Genomic DNA, 22,254 nt, shown 5'->3' with positions numbered 1-22,254 from the left:
AAATTCTCCATGGAGACCAATTCTATCATTCTCTCAGATGTTCAGAGGAATGATTTAATGTTTTTCTCTCTGAATAATGCATTTTTAAATATTAAACTTAGCCGGTGAATATATAATAGCTGACGTCTCCGACGGCTCGACAGATTCCAAAAACTCGCGAGCGATCGCCGTGAAGGTTGCGGGTGTGACCACCAGCGCCGACTATCGGCCAGATACCGCATTTACTTGTCAATTTCTCCAGTTCTTCTCTGTCGGTCTTGTCGACAAGTTGGTTCCGCTCGCTTTATGACCTCGAGTTTTCGACCGAATTGGTGAAGTACTTGGTTTTGGTTTTATTGCTTTCGCCGTGTTGGATTATTCAATACTATCTTCAAAAAAAATGCTTTTGAAAGGAGAGGAAAAGTTTTTGCCCTTGCTTTTTTAATCTCGCTCTGGTTTTTCCATAGAGAAAAGATGGCCGACCCTTCCCTCAGTGTACGGAAGTGTGTTAAAGGCTTTTAGTAATTATTTTATCACTTTATAAATTATTGTTGATATTTATAGATTTACCTCTATATATTTTATATCTCACCGCCTTTATTAGGCCTCTTCGATTAGCTTTCCATTTATACTAAACATCGAAATAAATTTTATGTTTTTGTTTATATGCGGCCTTTACCTATTCTGTGTAGGCGGTCCTAACTTGGAAAACGAAGTTAAACAACGTTGAGCCCATTCAACTTTTATTTTTGTTTAGATTAAAACAGTTGCTCTGTAAGAGTGATGAGATGAATATTTTTAGAAAATATTTTAAGAAATTTATTCTTTGAATAGTCTTCGTGCTGTTTTTCAAAGATGAACTAACGTTTGGTTTATTTATGCTACGCAGTTTGCGCTCTATCGTTACGATAGAGAAAGAGAGAATCACGGTTTCACTTTGCAGAAAGAGTAAATCGATTTTGACGTTTTGTTCATTCTTCTTTCAAACTGAAGTTTTTTAGATACTAATTTAAAGGAACATGTTAAATTTCAATTTCTGAGTCCTTTCACTTTTTTCCTTTAGTCAAATAACCTGTTATTGACGAAGGGTGAGTGGGCCATTCTTTTGTGAGTGACAAGAGAGAGGGAGAGAGAGAGAGAGAGAAAGAGAGAACGATCCGATCTTTATTCTCGTCCCAAGTCTCTGTACAAGGAGTTTGGGAGCGAGTAACGTTGTTCTCGCTTCAGTTTTTTACTCTCGTCCCAAGTCTCTGTACGGGGAGAGAGGATAAAACGTTTTAGTTTTTATTCTCGTCCCAAGGCACTGTACGGTGAGAGATTGAAAACGTAGTCCTTAGTGAACTAGTGTTTAGTCTCATTCCCAGTTACTGATCTTTTTAACGTTACAGTGAACCCTCGTTTATCGCGGTAGATAGGTTCCAGTCGCGGCCGCGATAGGTGAAAATCCGCGAAGTAGTGACACCATATTTACCTATTTATTCAACATGTATATTCAGACTTTTAAAACCTTCCCTTGTACGTAGTTCTGTTAACAAACTACCCTTTAATGTACAGAACACTTAATGCATGTACTACAGTACCCTAAACTAAAACAGGCACAAATACTAAAGGTGATTTTATATCATGCATTTCCTAAACACGCTAAAAAGCACGATAAAAAATGGCAACCAATGTTTTGTTTACATTTATCTCTGATCATAATGAAGAAACAAACTGGAGGTAGAGCTTTGCTTATTACACAGACATATTTCCCATACTTTTCCCTTAGAACTACATCACATCTTCCTACTTTAGATAGATATATATATATATATATATATATATATATATATATATATATATATATATATATATATATATATATATATATATATATATATATATATATATATATGTGTGTGTGTGTGTATATATATATATTTATATGTATACACATATACATACCTACATATATACATAAATACATGCATACATATATATATATATATATATATATATATATATATATATATTACTGTATATATGGGTTATGGAAAAAATCCGCGAAGTGGTGAATCCGCGATGGTCGAACCGCGAAGTAGCGAGGGTTCACTGTATATATTTCCGTTTTATTCGATATATATGTATATGTTTATTGATTTTTGCATGTGTGTTTCATTTTGTACTAATGTGCTTACATTATACGACTCATTTCGCAATTCTAACCTTTTGATTTAAGGGAGAATTGCGTGCTTTAGGTAGAAATCAGTTTTATTCATGTCTAATGTGAAATTATTAAAAAATGTGATATCAGTGAAGTAAGTGCAAAAAACATGTTCTGTGTTGCGGAGGGTTTGTTTGTTCGTGCTTGTCACTTGCCTAGTCCGAGACCTCTTTCAGGCTCCCCTGCACCAGGGAGAAGGAATGTCGTAGGACCTAAGGGAGTGAGGAGTGTAAACCAACGAAGTTCCCTCAAAGGTATCAGACGTTGCTCGTCAAGCACGTCCTTGCCATAAGACAGGAGAGACGAAGTTTCTCCTCGTCTTCCGATGATTTGTCTCTTTAAAAGCCTGGGCGTAAAGTTTCGAGACGTTTGAAACGTTTATTAGTTCCTTCAGAACAAGTTCAACGTCTTAGCTGTAGTCATCATAAGAGTCCCGTTCATAGCGATGACGTTCATGTACAGACGTTTCTGCCACAGACTCGACGTGACGTTGAGCGGTAGACACAGTAGACTCAACGTGACGTCGAGTGTCAGTCACTGTAGTCACGATATAGCATCGATCAGCAGCCACCGCTGTTACTACGTGACATTTGAGCGTCAGCCACCGCAGTCACAGGTTGATCCGAAGTTAAGTGTTTTGCAAGATATGCTGTTAAAGCCTTCTTCTTTAATAGAAGCTTTCTATCCTGTTCCTGTGCGAAAGGATCCTTTGCTTTTTGTACGTCACAGTTCGGGGATACGTGATTCGGGTCTTCAACCTTCTAGACGAGCTTTGTTACGCCACGCTGACGTTATCCCTAGTGACAGCTTTGCTGTTTAACGAGATGCGGAGCATAAATCTCGATGTAATTTTGATCGCTTTGAACGTCAGCCACCGCAGTCACAGCGTGACGTTGAGCTGCAGACACCGCAGACATGACGTGACGTTGAGCGGTAGACACCGTAGACATGACGTGACGTCGAGGGTCAGTCATCGTAGTCACGATATAGCATCGAATAGCAGTCACCGCTGTTACTACGGGACGTTTGAACGTCAGTTACTTCTGTCACGACGTGTAGTAGAATAACATTCTCTGCAGTCACAACGTGACATCGACCCTCCAACTTTAACTTCTGTTCATATACAAGTTGATGTAGCCTGTCAGGCTTTCCCTTCACGTCATTCTGAATATAAATCCCCTTCTCGCAAGACTTTAGATTTATCAGATGATGTGCCTTCTGAAGAAGTTGATGACCCCCTTTCAACTAATGTACCTTTGGGGAGTCATTCAGAAGATGAGTAACCTAGGGTGGTCCAACAATCCCTTGTTTTTTAATTATGAATTTCTTTAGTGAAATTTTGTCCTACTCGTTTTGTAACGGCTGCTCCGCCGTCTGAGTTTACTCTTGGCATGACTTTCTTCGACTCCTACATTTACGAAGTCAGTTCTCTCTTGTTCTTCCAAGAGGGCCATGCTCTTACTGGGAGACTGGTTGGAATACAGGAGAAGCTCGAGGAGAAGTTCTCGGCTTGGGAGTACCTGCCTCTGCCCAGGGAGACTTCTTAAGCCTAGTGGACTCTCCTCCTCGTCTAGCCATGAGACGCTCCAAGATTTTATGGTCTGCTTCAGGGCTAGACCATCTCCTGTTAGGAGTTTTTTCGAGCGTTTGAAGTTTTTTATTTGTTGGATTGGTCACTGGGAGCCTTAGGTAAGAAGGTCTCTCCAGTTGTCAATGTATTGCTGTACAATTATGTCATGCATGAACAAGGCTATCAGGGATGGCTCCAATGATCTGGCAGCCACGTTCACTGCAGGAACAAGGCTATCAGGGATGGCTCCAATGATCTGGCAGCCACGTTCACTGCAGAAGTACTTAAGATGTAAGTGCGCTCAATGTGTTCATTGTCAAGACAAAGTTCACGATGAAGACTACCAAATCTGTCTTGGCAGCAGTAAGGGAAGGCGACTGGATGGTCTCTCTCGACCTTCAGGATGCATACTTCTACATCCCGATTCATCCAAACTTTCAACAACATCTGAGGTTTGTGGACGGGAAAGTTATGTACCAATTTCGAGCACTGTGCTTCGGCCTCATTCCTGCTCCTCTTGTTTTTACAAGGCTCTTGCAAAATGTAGCAAGCTTTCTACATTTTTTGAGGATTCAGAGCCTTCCTTTATTTTGACGACTGGCTAATCAGGGCGTCGTCATTAAATCGCTGTCTGGAGAGCCTCTAATGGACATTAGACCTAACCAAGGAGCTAGGTCTCAGTGAACGTAGAGAAGTCGTAACTTGCAGTACTCCATCCCAGACTATTCTTTATTTGGGAATGGAGATACAGTGTCGGTTTTTTCGGGCCTTTTCATCTCCCACAAGAATGGAACAAGCTCTGTTAAAAGTCCTTCACTTGCAAGAGAAAAACAGTTGCTTTGTAAGAGTTTGAACGAGCCTCGTGGGAACTCTTTCATCGCTGGAGTAGTTTATCTCTCTGGGGAGACTCAACCTTTGCCCTCTCCAATTTCACCTAAACCATTGGAACAAGGAGAAGGGCTTAGAGAGTATCTCTTTCCCAATCTCCAACTCACTCTAGACATGTCTGACTTGGTGGGACAGCAACATCAGACTTCGAGAAGGTCTTTCTCTTGCGATCAAGAACCCAAACCATGTGTTGTATTCAGATGCATCGGATTTGGGTTAGGGACCTCCACTGGACAGTCTGGAATGCTCGGGTCTTTGATCCACGGATCAGAAGGAACTCCATTTAAGGCAAGTAACATCTCTCCTTTGGCGAGATTTGTGCAAGGAAAAATGAATGTCTTGGCGGACTGCCTCAGCAGAAGAGGACAAGTCATCTCCATGGAGTGGACGTTGCATAAGACTGTGTGCGAAAAGCTATGGATGACATGGGGTCAACCCACCATAGATCTTTTTGCGACTCTCTCTGACAAAGAGGCTCTCGACTTACTGCTTTCCAGTTCCAGATCCAGAGGCAGCCCACATAGACGCTTTCCTGCCGGACTGGTCTCACCTGGACGTTTATGCCTTTCCACCTCTCAAGATCCTAAACAAGGTGCTGCAGAAGTTCACCTTTCACGAAGGGACCAGGTTGACGTTGGTTGCTCCACTCTGGCCCGCGAGAGAGTGGTTCACAGAGGTACTTCTATGGCTGGTAGACGTTCCAAGAAGTCTGCCGTTACGGATGGATCTCTTGCGACAGCCTCACGTAAAGAGATTTCATCAGAGCCTCCCCACGCTTCGTCTAACTGGCTTCAGACTATCGAAAGACTCTCTTGAGCTCGAGGGTTTTTGAAGGAGGTATTTAGAGACTGGTGCAAGTCCTCTTCTATTTCCTCTTCCAAGTGCCTCTGTAGCGCAGATTGCGGATTTTCTGCTTTATCTGAGAAACGGTCGCTCCCCCTCTGCATCCACCATTATAGGCTACAGAAGTATGTTAGCTTCTGTTTTCAGGCATAAGGGTTTGGATCTTTCTAATTACAAAGATCTCCAAGACCTGCTTAAGTCTTTCGAGACTTCCAAGGAGCGTCATATTTCGACTCCTGCTTGGAACTTGGACGTGGTCCTACAGTTCCTTATGTCAGACAGGTTTGAACCATTAAATTCAGCCTCCCTGAAGGATCTTACCCTCAAGACACTTTTTTTTGGTGAGCTTGGCTTCGGCTAAAAGGGTTAGTGAGATACATGCTTTTAGCAAGAACATCGGCTTCTCCGCTAATAAAGCAGTATGCGCTCTTCAACTTGGTTTTTTGGCCAAGAATGAACTTCCGTCTCGTCCTTGGCCTAAATCATTTGAAATCCCCAGTCTTTCTGAGATTGTGGGGAATGAGGTTGAAAGAGTGCTGTGCCCCGTTAGAGCTCTTAAATTTTGTTTATCCAGAACTAAACCGCGACGAGGTTGTTCAGAGGCTTTATGGTGCTCCGTTAAAAAGCCCTCTTTGCCCATGTCTAAGAATGCGTGGTCTTATTTTATTAGACTTTTGATTCGGGAGGCACACTCTCATTTAATTGAGAAGGATCATAATTTACTTAAAGTCAAGGCTCATGAAGTTAGAGCGATAGCAACTTCTGTAGCGTTTAAGCAAAATAGATCCATTAAAAGTATTATGGACGTGACCTTTTGGAGAGGCAAGTCGGTTTTCGCTTCATATTACTTGAAAGATGTCCAGACTCTTTATGAGGACTGCTACACACTGGGACCATTCGTAGCAGCGAGTGCAGTAGTGGGTGAAGGCTCTACCACTACATTCCCTTAATCCCAATATCCTTTTAATCTACTCTTGAAATTTTTAATCTTATTTTGGGTTGTACGGGAGACTAAGAAGTCTTTCGCAATCTTTTTGATTTGGCGGGTGGTCAAAATGTTGTTTCTTGAGAGCGCCCAGATTATGGGTATTGATGAGGTCCTGTTATAGGGGTGTTCGCCCTGGATATAACAGCTCCTGGGAGTCTTTCAGCATCCTGAGAGGATGGCTGGGCTTCGTGAGGAAAGCAGACTAATGAGGCAAAGTAATCATCAGAGTCAGCTTCCTTACCAGGTACCTATACTTAAGTTGGTTTTTTATGAAATAATTGTCAAAAAACTCTTGAGCATATACGCCTTTATTGTATTAATACTGGTCTCTACCCACCACCATGGGTGTGAATCAGCTATTATATATTCACTGGCTAAGTTTAATATTTAAAAATGATATTTTGATTATAAAATAAATTTTTGAATATACTTACCCGGTGAATATATAAATTAAAGGCCCTCCCTTCCTCCCCGATAGAGACCCTACGGACTGAGAAGAACTGGAGAAATTGACAAGTATATGCGGTATCTGGCCGATAGTCGGCGCTGGTGGTCACACCCGCAACCTTCACGGCGATCGCTCGCGAGTTTTTGGAATCTGTCGAGCCGTCGGAGACGTCAGCTATTATATATTCGCCGGGTAAGTATATTCAAAAATTTATTTTATAATCAAAATATCATACTTTCACATCCTTATCCACCTAGATTAGAAAGAGTATTTAAGATTCACCTTCAAGAGAAAGGCCTACCAATGCCATGCTCTGAGATTTAGTCTTGAGCACAGCCACACAAACCTTCACAAAAGTCAGGGCTCCACCTATCAAGTATAAGAATTCCTTAGCACATAAGTGACTAGTTAGTCCTTGTAAACTTGTCAGACAGCCTAATGGTCAAGGAACAGATTTTGAACCTTCTTGTCAATTTGGTTATCTAGTCCCCGCTCATTAAAGCTATAGAGCAATTCACTCTTAACTCACCAGTTAATTCATCAGTGAATGATAATAGACTACACAGTTTGTCCCACAGAAGTTGAACGTTCTAGCAGATCTGCTGAACAAGAAAGACTGACAGGTTAGCTGATAAATGATAAAGAATCCAGTGGATTAGCTGAGCAAGAAAGACCAACACCTATCCCTAGATTGGTCCTTGCACCATTAAGTTTGTAACAAAACTTTCTTCTCAAAGCTAGCTAAATGTCGATGCCTGTAGGGTAGTAGGTTGGCCAGGGCAATATCCACCCATTTAGATACTACTTGTACAGTCATCTACTCAATACTACACAGTATTCTAGAAGTTTTATTTCAGCTGTGACCAAGTTGAGATGTCAGGTTAGCTCCTTCACAGAGGTTTAACGTGTGGATGAATTCATGCTTTTGAGGCATATTTTCTTCTATGCTGCAACTTACTGATGCCTCCACTCTCAAGTGCTTGCCAGAATCACCAACATCGAGGTGCCTTGCCACTTACATTTGCCTCTTGACACAGTACCACAAACACCCTTGGTCATTTTGATTTTATGCTAAATCAACAGTAAAACTATTCAACAAGAAGCATAGAAAATTTCAACCAGAAAGATTGAAAAATTGTTGACACATAAGCAAACCAATGGCACAAACTCTTGGACACATTCTGCATAGCAGTTATGGCCAAGATCCAAGAGGGGCTGATTTCCCTGTCCTTTACCATCCAGCACTGGTCATTCTGTTGAGTCATAGTCATATTGTCCATTGTGAACAACAATGCTCCAATGCATGGCCAGACCTTTTACATCCTCTATCTACTTCTGGAAAAATTGCAGAGATTTTTTAAGATATGCCCTTTTTATCCGATATAATTTTCATAATATGTGGTTGGAGGGAGTAGTTTTTACCAGATGTAAATTACTTATGGTGCTCAAAGGGTCAGTGTATCTTTTAATAAGTTATTTATTTTGAATATCGTTGATTTGACAGTTATGAGGAATGTTTATTCAACTGTTTTATGGTTGTATAATCTTTTTATCTCTGGCTCTCTCAATTAAATGTTTAAAATATGTAGATTATATTGTAAGAAGTTGTTAGAGCTACTTCGTTTTACATGCTTTTCATCACTTGATATTGCTTGCTGTACACATTGTGAAATTATAACCTTCATCTTTTTTTTCCAGTAAGTTGCCAAACTGAGCTGTCTCTGCCTATGGTACTTCCAGAATCAGTTGAGGCTGCTCTAGAACCATACTTGACATTTACCCAGGCAAGTGTTAATTTATATATTTCAAGGTTTTCTGTTCATTCGTATATCCTGGTTTTTCTCTTTAGCGCAGTTTTTCAATTGTTTATTCTTTGAAAATGATTTCATTTTGGCAAACAAAACTAAAGACAGTCACCAGTTGTTGGTGTAACCCTTGGTCTCTCCTTGGGGTTAGGGGACCTTATGTGATGCATTACTAAATTGTCTCATTAGCTGCACTTACTATTTAGCTTTCTGCTTTATTTCCATTCCCTGTTTATTTCTTCCATCATACTGTCCAACCTCTTTCAACTGTCACTTTATAGTGCAACTTCTGACTTTTCCCCTCCAGTAGCACCTTGGTTATGAATGGTCTCCCTGGGCCCAGCATTGGTCAATATTGCCCAAATTCTAGAAATCACAAACCACTCTCACTAGAGAATGGAATTTGATAGGCATAGGTGATTGTAATATTTTTGTTTAATTGTTTATATCATATTCAGCAAAAGTTTCTGAACTCTTTGTCTATAAAGTAGTTTTCTGTAAGGGAACTATTTTAAAAAATTATTTCATAGATATTGATATAGGGTTCTTGTGTATTTTATTTCCTATGACTTTTGAATATAAAAAGGCATTTGTTGATTTTTGGATTCAGGTGTTGTTACTGATTGTGAATTTTTTTTTTATTGTATGCATGTTTTAAGGTTATTTTAAACTTTCTTATTTTGCCATATTTTGTTTTGATGCTCTGTTGATACAGTATTGAATAAGGAATCATAACCATCTTGGTAATGACGATTTTTTAAATGAGAGGTGATAAGAAAGATATAATTTTTTTTTTTATCAAGTTAATAAGATCGAAAGCTAAAAATTTGCTATCAAAAGATTGCAGCACTAGAGTTATTCTTTGATGGAATTCTGGCAATAAACCCATTGATGGTCTGATTGAGATATATATTTAATCTAGATTAGCAAAATTTGATCTTTTCTTCTTTTTATGAAGTATCTCCGTCGTAGTTCCTAAAAAAGGAAATAGCATTTGAATTCAGCATTTCGCTCGCTTAAAGCTCCCACGTTCTGGGTAATGTATTTAAATTTGGGGTAATTTCCTATGTAGTTTCAAGATGTTTTTATTTTGATGCTTTTACCATGATTTTCCTGCAACATCTAGCATTATTTTTTTACTTGTTCTTCACTGTATGCTATATGCCTTTATTTATAAAATTTGTTAATGATATATGCACTCTAATTCATGCACTCAAACATATTTTATTACTGAGATTATACTGATTTTCATATTTGACGAATTACAAAGAAATAAAACGCAATTTTAACAATGAAATTTGTCATGTCTATACTCGCATGATATTCAAATTAGTGTACATCTCTAGGAGCTTGCTTATATCAATGTTTACCCCATTGAAACTAAAAATTTCTCATTTTATTTTGTTCAGTAGGCTTAGGCCTTAAATCTAGTTGGTTCTTACATGGGTACAAACCATTCTTTAATAGGATTACGATTTCAGCAAATCTGGAAACTCGACTGTTAAGATTTATAATGAGGTATCAGTTATTGGCGGGTTACTTGGAATGTACACTGGTAAGACACTTTGACTTAACCCGTTGAGCAATAGAAACGTACTCTTGGTCTCTCTAACTTGGTTACTTCAATCTTTTCTCTTTTTGTCTTTAGTGTGTGTTTGCGTTCGTTGAATGGAGAAACATGCGGACATATAGTGCTCCCCTGGAGTTGCTGGCTGAAAGTGCTGCACCTTAATTAACAGGAGTCACATTGAGCCGCATTCTTTGTGTCATTCTTGCCGGGCACATGACTTTGGGGCCTTCTCCTTGTTAGGAGTGTTATAAATGCTTGTTGCCGCAGAGGCTTATATAGTAAGAGATGGAAGAAGGCAAATTGGGACACTTTTCTCCGTTGGGGTCATCCTCAAGGCTGAAAAAATTCGGTAGTTCTCTTTTTACGCCCTCAGTTAGTCTTCTCCAGCCTTCTCCAGGGTCGGTGAAGAATCAGAACAACCCTGATCTTCTGTATCTACTAATGAGGTAGTTTTATCTGATTCCCTTATAGAGAATCAGGTTAACATTGCCCTTCACTCTGTAATGAGCCTGATGTTGATGAGGTGCTGGCTTTGAAGACTTTACTACTTTCCTTAGTTTTAGAGGGCATTCCGTCCACAGAAAAACTGCGGCAAGTCCTCTCTAGGACTACCCAGTCTACAGTTGTTGCCATTTCTGATATGGACAGTTTCTCTTCATGAATAAGGAATGGAAAATTTAACATTATTATTCAATCTACTACTAGTTACTGATGTAGTTCTTGGCTTGCACCAGTAAAAATAAATATTCCATTGTCTTTGACATACTGTATATTATTAGTAGACTGCCTTTTGGAACTAAAATAGGCAATCTAGAGGACTTAAAACCATTTTGTTTCTGATAATACAGTGGACAGTATCCATCTGGTTAGATGTAACCCATATGGATTTGGGTGTACCGCTCTCAAAACCAGTTGTCCAAGAAGACTGGTTTTGTATGGCAACCATCTTGGGCACTCAGACAGTAGAGGCTACAAATCTGTAAGCCACTTGTAGAGGTCAGAAAGTAACCACCAGAGTCATACTACTCTTTGTGAGACTTTTGATTGAGATGATATTGTAAAATGCTCATCTTCTGTTATCCCACCAGAACAATGTTTTCTAAAAAAAAATAAAAGAAGAGAGTGAGTGAGTGAGTGAGTGAGTGAGTGAGTGAGTGAGTGAGTGAGTGAGTGAGTGTGTGTGTGTGTGTGTGTGTGTGTGTGTGTGTGTGTGTGTGTGTGTGTGTGTGTCACGGTCCGTAGAAAACCCATCCACATCAAAACTGACAAAGACTTCATTCCATTGATCTTTTCTAACAAAAAAGGAATGACTGTACCCACTTTAGGCCAAAATGGAGCAAGGAGTCATCCTGCTGTTCTTTGACCTTTTGCATTGTTTATCATTGATCAAATCATGGTGAATGGTGGAAAGGCTAACAGATCAAGATTATATCAGTCCTGTGACATGGTATCCACCTTTCCTTGCTAATGAATCTTTATCCAGTAAACAAAAGTACTATTTTGTTAAGAGATTTTGCAAACATGTATTGTGTTCATCTCCATCAATTGCAAATTTCTCATCATCCTGATGAACTTAAAGACCATTTGTTTGGAAGAATCAGATTTTTATTGCTTTATTGGTATGTTAATATATTTGAATTTTCCTGGATAAAGCAAAGGAAAAATAGAACTTTTTCTCGACCTTTGATAGCTATTCTGCTATTTGGTGTAAGGATACTAACCTGTTCCTCATATTTCGGATATAAATAAATGCTGCTGTGTTGACTAAATCCATCACTTTGCATTCCCTATTACTAGCAACTTCTAAGAAGCATCTGTGAACAAAGAGAGTTTTGGAAACCTCGCTTATAAGGGAACTCCCTTGGATAATCAACAAGAATCTTCCTACCAATTCTATATTTGAAGTTGATTCTTCATCACTGTTTGTTTTTATTCCTAAAGAGATATCAAGATGGTCACTGTAGAAACATCTCCTAAGTCACTTGGACTCTCCACTTCTTGGTAACCTTGTTTAACTATACTAGTTAACTAGAATCCCTTCTAAAACGTGTTTAGAAAAACTAAGTTTCTAAAACGACAAAATCCCAACCTTGCCATACTAAATAATAGATTCTCAATAAGGGACCCTTTCATTCTAATATTTGAATTTGTCTCCTCCTCTTAGCAAAGTAGAAATCTCATGTTTCCATTATGGGTACCTGTTAGTTTTTATTAAACATTTACTTGACATAAGTCCAGTTTGTTTTGACAGCACATCATTAAATAATAAGTGCTTTTTTAGAGATATTCTTCCAAATATAATGAAAATAATTTTCTAGGAAAGGGGTGTTTGCCTAATTGGGATCATTAGTAGCATTATCATCTTGTTTTTGGTTATCGAAAATGGTAATTTCCGTCCTCTAACCATTTACTTTTGCATTGCAGCTAGTATGTTAGTAATGTTCATATAAGAATTTCATTTGAATTTTGCTAAGAAAAGTTTGTGTTCCCATCTAAGAGAAATAGATTTTGAATTCCTTAATCGGGAGTTGTTCCAACACGGAGTACTTACCTCGAACTACTTTCTTAGGAGTAACCGGGATCTACTCCCATCCGACCAGAGTTTTGTGTAGTTTACCCTATTCCCGTTTTCTATGAGGGGTAACCTCAGGCGGAGGGATACGCGCCCTGAGGCTAACCCTGGGTCAGAGAGCATGCTTGCTCAGGTCTCGACCCCCAGTAAGTTCTCTGGTCGCGGCGCGATATCATCTCGATGCTCTCCTTATCCCAGTGCGACCCTTATATTATCTCCCAATAAAGATATTAGGTAATAAGATTAAATAGATTCATACAGATTTTTATTCCTAATTGATAGAAATTATAAGACATACCAGTAGTTTTTCAGGGTGTGATTTCATACTATATTGTGATGAATGAATATTATTTTTTAAATATTAAACTTAGCCGGTAAATATATAAATAGCTGACGTCTCCGACGGTCGACAGATTCCAAAAACTCGCGAGCGATCGCTATGAAGGCTGCCGGGTGTGCCCACCAGCGCCGACTATCGGCCAGATACCGCATATACTTCTCAACCAAACCAGTTCTTCTCTGTCGGTGTTACAGACAACACTGGTTCCGCTCGCGCTTGACCTCGAGTTTCTACTGATTGGTGAAGTACTTGGTTTTGGTTTTATTGCTTTCGCCGTGTTGGATCATTCAATACTATCTTCAAAAGAAATGCTTTTGAAAGGAGAGGAAAAGTTTTTGCCCTTGCTTTTTTAATCTCGCTCTGGTTTTTCCATAGAGAAAAGATGGCCGACCCTTCCCTCAGTGTACGGAAGTGTGTTAAAGGCTTTTAGTAATTATTTTATCACTTTATAAATTATTGTTGATATTTATAGATTTACCTCTATATATTTTATATCTCACCGCCTTTATTAGGCCTCTTCGATTAGCTTTCCATTTATACTAAACACCAAGATAAATTTTATGTTTTTGTTTATAAGCGGCCTTCGCCTATTCTTTGTAGGCGGTCCTGACTTGGAAAACGAAGTTAAACAACGTTGAGCCCTTTCAACTTTTATTTTTGTTTAGATTGATGAGATGAATATTTTTAGAAAATATTTTAAGAAATTTATTCTTTGAATAGTCTTCGTGCTGTTTTTCAAAGATGAACTAACGTTTGGTTTATTTATGCTACGCAGTTTGCGCTCTATCGTTACGATAGAGAAAGAGAGAATCACGGTTTCACTTAGCAGAAAGAGTAAATCGATTTTGACGTTTTGTTCATTATTCTTACAAACTGAATTTTTTTAGATACTAATTTAAAGGAACATGTTAATTTTCAATTTCTTAGTCCTTTTAGTTTTTTCCCTTAGTCAAATAACCTGTTATTGACGAAGAGTGAGTGGGCCATTCTCTTGTGATTGACAAGAGAGAGAGAGAGAGAGAAAGAGAGAACGATCCGATCTCTATTCTCGTCCCAAGTCTCTGTACAAGGAGTTTGGGAGCGAGTAACGTTGTTCTCGATTCAGATTTTTACTCTCGTCCCAAGTCTCTGTACGGGGAGAGAGGATAAAACGTTTTAGTTTTTATTCTCATCCCAAGGCACTGTACGGTGAGAGATTGAAAACGTAGTCCTTAGTGAACTAGTTTTAGTCTCATCCCCAGTCACTGATCTTTTTAACTTTGTATATTTCCGTTTTATTCGATATATATGTATATGTTTATTAATTTTTGCATGTGTGTTTCATTTTGTACTAATGTGCTTACATTATACGACATATTTCGCAATTCTAACCTTTTGATTTAAGGGAAAATTGCGTGCTTCAGGTAGAAATCAGCTTTATTCATGTCTAATGTAAAATTATTAAAAAATGCGATATCAGTGAAGAAAGTGCGAAAAACATGTTCAGTGTTGCGGAGGGTTCGTTTGTTCGTGCTTGTCGCTTGCCTAGTCCGAGACCTCTTTCAGGCTCTCCTGCACCAGGGAGAAGGAATGTCGTAGGACCTAAGGGAGTGAGAGGTGTAAACCAACGAACAGACGTTCCCTCAAAGGTATCAGACGTTGCTCGTCAAGCACGTCCTTGCCATAAGACAGGAGAGACGAAGTTTCTCCTCGTCTTCCGATGATTCGTCTCTTTAAAAATCTGGGCGTAAGGTTTCGAGACGGTTGAAACGTTTATTAGTTCCTTCAGAACAAGTTCAATGTCCTAGCTGTAGTCATCATGAGAGTCCCGTTCATAGCGATGACGTTCATGTACAGACGTTTCTGCCACAGACTCGATGTGACGTCGAGTGTCAGTCACCGTAGTCACGATATAGCATCGATCAGCAGTCACCACTGTTACTACGTGACGTTTGAACGTCAGTCACCGCAGTCACAGGTTGATCCGAAGTTAAGTGTTTTGCTAGATATGCTGTTAAAGCTTTCTTCTTTAATAGAAGCTTACGATCCTGTTCCTGTGCGAATGGATCCTTTGCTTTTTGTACGTCACGGTTCTGGGATACGTGATTCAGGTCTTCAACCTTCTAAACAAGCTTTGTTACGTCACGCTGACGTTATCCCTAGTGACAGCTTTGCTGTTAAACGAGATGCGGAGCATAAATCTCGATGTAACTTTGATCGCTTTGAACGTCAGCCACCGCAGTCACAGCATGATGTTGAGCTGCAGACACCGCAGACACGACGTGATGTTGAGCGGTAGACACCGTAGACATGACGTGACGTCGAGGGTCAGTCACCGTAGTCACGATAAAGCATTGAACAGCAGTCACCGCTGTTACTACGGGACGTTTGAACGTCAGTCACTTCTGTCACGACGTGTAGTAGAATAACATTCTCTGCAGTCACGACGTGACATCGACCCTCCAACTTTAACTTCTGTTCATATACAAGTTGATGTAGCCTGTCAGGCTTTTCCTTCACGTCATTCTGAATATAAATCTCCTTCTCGCAAGACTTTAGATTTATCAGATGATGTGCCTTCTGAAGAAGTTGATGACCCCCTTTCAACTAATGTACCTTTGGGGAGTCATTCAGAAGAGGAGTAACCTAGGGTGGTCCAACAATCCTTTGTTTTATAATTATGAATTTCTTTAGTGAAATTTTGTCCTACTTGTTTTGTAACGGCTGCTCCGCCGTCTGAGTTTACTCTTGGCATGACTTTCTTCGACTCCTACATTTACGAAGTCAGTTCTCTCTTGTTCTTCCAAGAGAGCCATGCTCTTACTGGGAGACTGGTTGGAATCCAGGAGAAGTTTAGGAAAGTCTGCTTTTGCTTTTCCTCCTTAATTAGCTTCTCGCTCGAGCGTCTGGTGTGACACAGGAGAAGTTCTCGGTTGGGGAGTACCTGCCTCTGCCCAGGGAGACTTCTTAAGCCTAGTGGACTCTCCTCATCGTCTAGCCATGAGACGCTCCAAGATTTTATGGTCTGCTTCAGAGCTAGACCATCTCCTGTTAGGAGTTTTTTCGAGCGTTTGAAGTATTTATTTGTTGGATTGGTCCCTGGGAGCCTTAAGTAAGAAGGTCTCTCCAGCTGTCAATGTATTGCTGTACAATTATGTCATGCATGAACAAGGCTATCAGGGATGGCTCCAATGAACTGGCAACCACGTTCACTGCAGGAGTACTTAAAATGTAAGTGCGCTCAATGTGTTCATTGTCAAGACAAAGTTCACGATGAAGACTACCAAATCTGTCTTGGCAGCAGTAAGGGAAGGCGACTGGATGGTCTCTCTCGACCTTCAGGATGCATACTTCCACATCCCGATTCATCCAAACTTTCAACAACATCTGAGGTTTGTGGACGGGAAAGTAGTGTACCATTTACGAGCACTGTGCTTCGGCCTCATTCCTGCTCCTCTTGTTTTTACAAGGCTCTTGCAAAATGTAGCAAGCTTTCTACATTTTTTGAGGATTCAGAGCCTTCCTTTATTTTGACGACTGGCTAATCAGGGCGTCGTCATTAAATCGCTGTCTGGAGAGCCTCTAATGGACATTAGACCTAACCAAGGAGCTAGGTCTCATAGTGAACGTAGAGAAGTCGTAACTTACAGTACTGTACTCCATCCCAGACTATTCTTTATTTGGGGATGGAGATACAGTGTCGAATTTTTCGGGCCTTTTCGTCTCCCGCAAGAATGGAACAAGCTCTGTTAAAAGTCCGTCACTTGCAAGAGAAAAACATTTGCTCTGTAAGAGTTTGAACGAGCCTCGTGGGAACTCTTTCATCGCTGGAGTAGTTTATCTCTCTGGGGAGACTCAACCTTTGCCCTCTCCAATTTCACCTAAACCATTGGAACAAGAAGAAGGGCTTAGAGAGTATCTCTTTCCCAATCTCCAACTCAGTCTAGACATGTCTGACTGGGTGGGACAGCAACATCAGACTTCGAGAAGGTCTTTCTCTTGCGATCAAGAACCCAAACCATGTGTTGTATTCAGATGCATCGGATTTGGGTTAGGGAGCTCCACTGGACAGTCTGGAATGCTCGGGTCTTTGATCCACGGATCAGAAGGAACTCCATTTAAGGCAAGTAACATCTCTCTTTTGACGAGATTTGTGCAAGGAGAAATGAATGTCTTGGCGGACTGCCTCAGCAGAAGAGGACAAGTCATCTCCATGGAGTGGACGTTGCACAAGACTGTGTGCGAGAAGCTATGGATGACATGGTGTCAACCCACCATAGATCTTTTTGCGACTTCACTGACAAAGAGGCTCTCGACTTACTGCTCTCCAGTTCCAGATCCAGAGGCAGCCCACATAGACGCTTTCCTGCTGGACTGGTCTCACCTGGACGTTTATGCCTTTCCACCTTTTAAGATCCTAAACAAAGTGCTGCAGAAGTTCGCCTCTCACGAAGGGACCAGGTTGACGTTGGTTGCTCCCCTCTGGCCCGCGAGAGAGTGGTTCACAGAGGTACTTCTATGGCTGGTAGACGTTCCAAGAAGTCTGCCGTTGCGGATGGATCTCTTGCGACAGCCTCACGTAAAGAGATTTCATCAAAGCCTCCCCGCGCTTCGTCTAACTGCCTTCAGACTATCGAAAGACTCTCTAGAGCTCGAGGGTTTTCGAAGGAGGCAGCTAGAGCGATCGCGAGGGCTAGAAGATCCTCTACCATCAGGATCTATCAGTCGAAATGGGAGGTATTTAGAGACTGGTGCAAGTCCTCCTCTATTTCCTCTTCCAGTGCCTCTGTAGCGCAGATTGCGGATTTTCTGCTTTATCTGAGAAACGGTCGCTCCCTCTCTGCATCCACCATTAAAGGCTACAGAAGCATGTTAGCTTCTGTTTTCAGGCATAGGGGTTTGGATCTTTCTAATAACAAAGATCTCCAAGACCTGCTTAAGTCTTTCGAGACTTCCAAGGAGCGTCATATTTCGACTCCTGCTTGTAACTTGGACGTGGTCCTACAGTTCCTTATGTCAGACAGGTTTGAACCATTAAATTCAGCCTCCCTGAAGGATCTTACCCTCAAGACACTTTTTTTGGTGAGTTTGGCTTCGGCTAAAAGGGTTAGTGAGATACATGCTTTTAGCAAGAATATCGGCTTCTCCGCTAATAAAGCAGTATGTTCTCTTCAACTTGGTTTTTTGGCCAAGAATGAACTTCCGTCTCGTCCTTGGCCTAAATCATTTGAAATCCCCAGTCTTTCTGAGATTGTGGGGATTGAAGTTGAAAGAGTGCTGTGCCCCGTTAGAGCTCTTAAATTTTATTTTTCCAGAACTAAACTGCTACGAGGTTGTTCAGAGGCTTTATGGTGCTCCGTTAAAAAGCCCTCTTTGCCCATGTCTAAGAATGCGTTGTCTTATTTTATTAGACTTTTGATTCGGGAGGCACACTCTCATTTAAGTGAGAAGGATCGTAATTTACTTAAAGTCAAGGCTCATGAAGTTAGAGCGATAGCAACTTCAGCATCGTTTAAGCAAAATAGATCCATTAAAAGTATTATGGACGCGACCTTACTTGAAAGATGTCCAGACTCTTTATGAGGACTGCTACACACTGGGACCATTCGTAGCAGCGAGTGCAGTAGTGGGTGAAGGCTCTACCACTACATTCCCTTAATCCCAATATCCTTTTAATCTACTCTTGAAATTTTTAATCTTGTTTTGGGTTGCACGGGAGACTAAGAAGTCTTTCGCAATCTTTTTGATTTGGCGGGTGGTCAAAATATTGTTTCTTGAGAGCGCCCAGATTAAGGGTATTGATGAGGTCCTGTTATAGGGGTGTTCACCCTGGATATAGCAGCTCCTGGGAGTCTTTCAGCATCCTAAGAGGATCGCTGGGCTCCGTGAGGATAGCGGACTAATGAGGCAGAGTAATCATCAGAGTCAGCTTCCTTACCAGGTACCTATACTTAAGTTTGTTTTTTGAATATTTGTCAAAAACTCTTGAGCATATACGCCTTTATTGTTTTAATACTGGTCTCTACCCACCACCATGGGTGCGAATCAGCTATTTATATATTCACCGGCTAAGTTTAATATTTAAAAATTATATTTTCATCATAAAATAAATTTTTGAATATACTTACCCGGTGAATATAGAATATTAAAGGCCCTCCCTTCCTCCCCGATAGAGACCCTACGGACTGAGAAGAACTGGTTTGGTTGAGAAGTATATGCGGTATCTGGCCGATATTCGGCGCTGGTGGGCACACCCGGCAGCCTTCATGGCGATCGCTCGCGAGTTTTTGGAATCTGTCGACCGTCGGAGACGTCAGCTATTTATATATTCACCGGGTAAGTATATTCAAAAATTTATTTTATAATGAAAATATAATTTTGTTTATGTAGGATCAGTGTTGCCAAGGTACTGTCGAGACAGAAGAATGCAATAATTTGAATAATACCACACTAAGACGTAAGCTTCTCTTCAGTGCCGAAGATTTGGTGAATGCTACTCCGTAAGTACTGTGTATTGTGATTGTTAATTATGAACATCTTTATGGTGATTTTTTTGTGATTACTTGCATAATTTCAGTTAGCTAATATAAAAGTTTTGAAATATATTCTTATAACTGATATTAGAGTAAATTTACAATGATTATATAGTACAGTAGTTTTACCAAATCCACTCTGTTTTAGATGTAAAATTTGATAAAGTTGACCCTGATGGTTTGTTCTTACATGAGAGGGGAAAATTGGAGAAAGATGGAAATGGAAGAAGTTGGAAAACTAGGTAGAAAGATATAAAGTAAATGCTTTAAAAGTAAAAGGCTGAAATTTTGGATATTAGAAAGGTATCCCTAAACATTTACCCAAAGCAATAAGAAAATAAATCCTTGCCAGCCATTGTCAGTAACACCCTCACTGCCAGTGTTGCCTTAGTCATTCCAGCAACCTCACCTTGCTTATCTTTGAATACAAGAAAAAACTTGAAAAAAATAAGAATGACTTTCCGTTATAGAGGATTTGACTTCTACATAACCTGTGATGTACTTCTCTTGGATTTATTTCATTATTTTCAAATTTGTTCAAACACTTTATCTAGTAAAACCCTTGTAGCATCATGTTTCAGGTTTTATTGTATTGTTTTTGTTTACTGTTATCACAAAGCCCTTTCCCTCTTCTAATCTCGTGTCGTCTTTTATCAGGTTTTGTCATGCAGTATTTTGGCAAGAGTATGTGTGATTGGATCTCCTGATTTAATTAAATAACTTTTGAATATGGGTGGTCTTTATAGCATGTCTCTGCAGCCCTTATAAACCTTTTGAGCTTTTATATCTTACCAATCGCTGTATTATTCCAACATCTTTTATTCCATATTTATTATATTCAGAGGATTGTTCCAAATACTAATCCATTGTTCCAGTATCTTTCTTCACCACTGCAATTTTTTTGTTTTAATCTTTTATACTTGGACCCTCTTACATTTTCATCTTTTCTCTGCCTTTTAGCTATACTGTACTCCTCTTCTATATATCAATGTCTCTCTCTGTCCTAGGTTGAAGGCATTCCTCCATAACTTATTCTTTTTCTTGATGACCACGTCCCTCTACCATATCCACTCCCTAATGCCACATGGCAGACATCTGTTGGTGTGCATTTTTCACTTTTTAATGGTTTGTTTTCTGGCTCTTTCTTGATAACCTTTTTGAGTTCATAATTATTTCTGTGAACCTCCCCTGATGATCATATTGCTTCTTTCCAGAGGCTTGGAATTATTGACATTTACTTTAAAATAAAATAAGATTTTAATTTTCTTTCCTTTCAGTGGGCCCATGCCTCTAGTAAAGTAATGAGACAGTCTAGCAGTTAATTGAAAGAGTGGAATTTGTGGGCCGCTAGAATATTTTTGTTTTTTTTTGTCACTGTTTTGCATTGATCCGACTTACTACTCCTCATCCAGATTGTTTAAATTTTAGTGTTCTGAATATGTCCTCCTTTGGATCTGCAACCAATGCATATGTCTGATGGAATTTGGATGTGGTTTTACAGTTTAATATTTTAAAATTGAACCATCAGAAAATCTTTCTATTAAAGATCTCACTGTTTAAATAAATTCCTATTGGTGTTGGCCTCCACTAAATACATAAATTAACTGCAAGCCACAGATTTTTCACATCTCATCTTAGAAATGAATGAGGTCATTACATCAGAAGATAAATTCCTTTGGTAAAAGATCTTCAGTATTATTTAAACAAATGCAAGGGTAGTATAGGTAGTGTACCTATTTAACTTTGTTGGATTAGGGTCCTACTCATCCTCTGACCAGAAATGCCATGTAATTTTTTATTGAAGGCTTGGTAGCTGAAGCTAACAAAGAATTGGATCTAAGTCTAATGAAAGTAAGTTCATAATATTATGGAATAAAGCGAGGAAATAATATTCAACCCTGTCAAGTTGAAAGCCATTCTTTGTTATGTGATTGTCGTCTTTCTTTGGAAGTGGTTTTAACGGCAACTCATGGCATACCAAATTGATTTTCGTTAAACATTACCTTGAAGAATCGTGGTTTACTTCTCAAGATTGTTGGGGTCCTGGTCCTGTATTGGCAGCTGGCAATGTAATCTGTTAACATTTTAAGCCCAAGTAGTTAATAGTTTTCTCTTACTTTTTATAAATTATAGGTTATTGTTTGATTTTGGGGTTACAGTAACAGCATTACTTGTCATTAGTTGGTTCCATGTGTCCGGACATAAGTTGATTTCTGACTTAGGTCAGATTTTCACGCTACGAAGTGACTTACGTTCATTATACATGTATTGAACATGGAGAAGTACTTGAAGCCTGCTTTTATTTTATGAAAGAAAGAGACATACATCAATAAGCTTCAAGGGAAGTACAGTTCTGTACATTCCAGCACTTAATCATTATTGTGTGAAGTAGAAACCAATGTAAAGTGGATTTTATCTTTTAATTCTATGCGTAAGGATGAGCGACGTACAGTAGAAACTGACGTATGTTGAACCGATATAAAGAGGTATTACTTTATAATTTAGATATAGATTTAGGATAAGTTTTCATTTTAAG

The 22,254-nt window shown here is 39.6% G+C and overlaps 1 protein-coding gene across 1 annotated transcript in view; it reads left to right on the top strand.

Annotated features, from left to right (window-relative positions):
- The window catches only part of bora (aurora kinase A activator-like protein bora), a 101,477-nt gene that overhangs the window by 41,133 nt on the left and 38,090 nt on the right, over positions 1 to 22,254 (top strand). Inside the window, exons 7-8 of the mRNA XM_068393295.1 lie at positions 8,618 to 8,703; positions 19,576 to 19,685. Of these exons, the coding sequence (XP_068249396.1) occupies positions 8,618 to 8,703; positions 19,576 to 19,685 (196 nt within the window). The remainder of the gene's footprint in view (positions 1 to 8,617; positions 8,704 to 19,575; positions 19,686 to 22,254) is intronic.

Source organism: Palaemon carinicauda, chromosome 19, assembly GCF_036898095.1.
Source record: "Palaemon carinicauda isolate YSFRI2023 chromosome 19, ASM3689809v2, whole genome shotgun sequence".
Classification (NCBI taxonomy): domain Eukaryota; kingdom Metazoa; phylum Arthropoda; class Malacostraca; order Decapoda; family Palaemonidae; genus Palaemon; species Palaemon carinicauda.
Note: the sequence above shows the minus strand (reverse complement) of the source record. Positions and strands in the feature narration are given on the sequence as shown.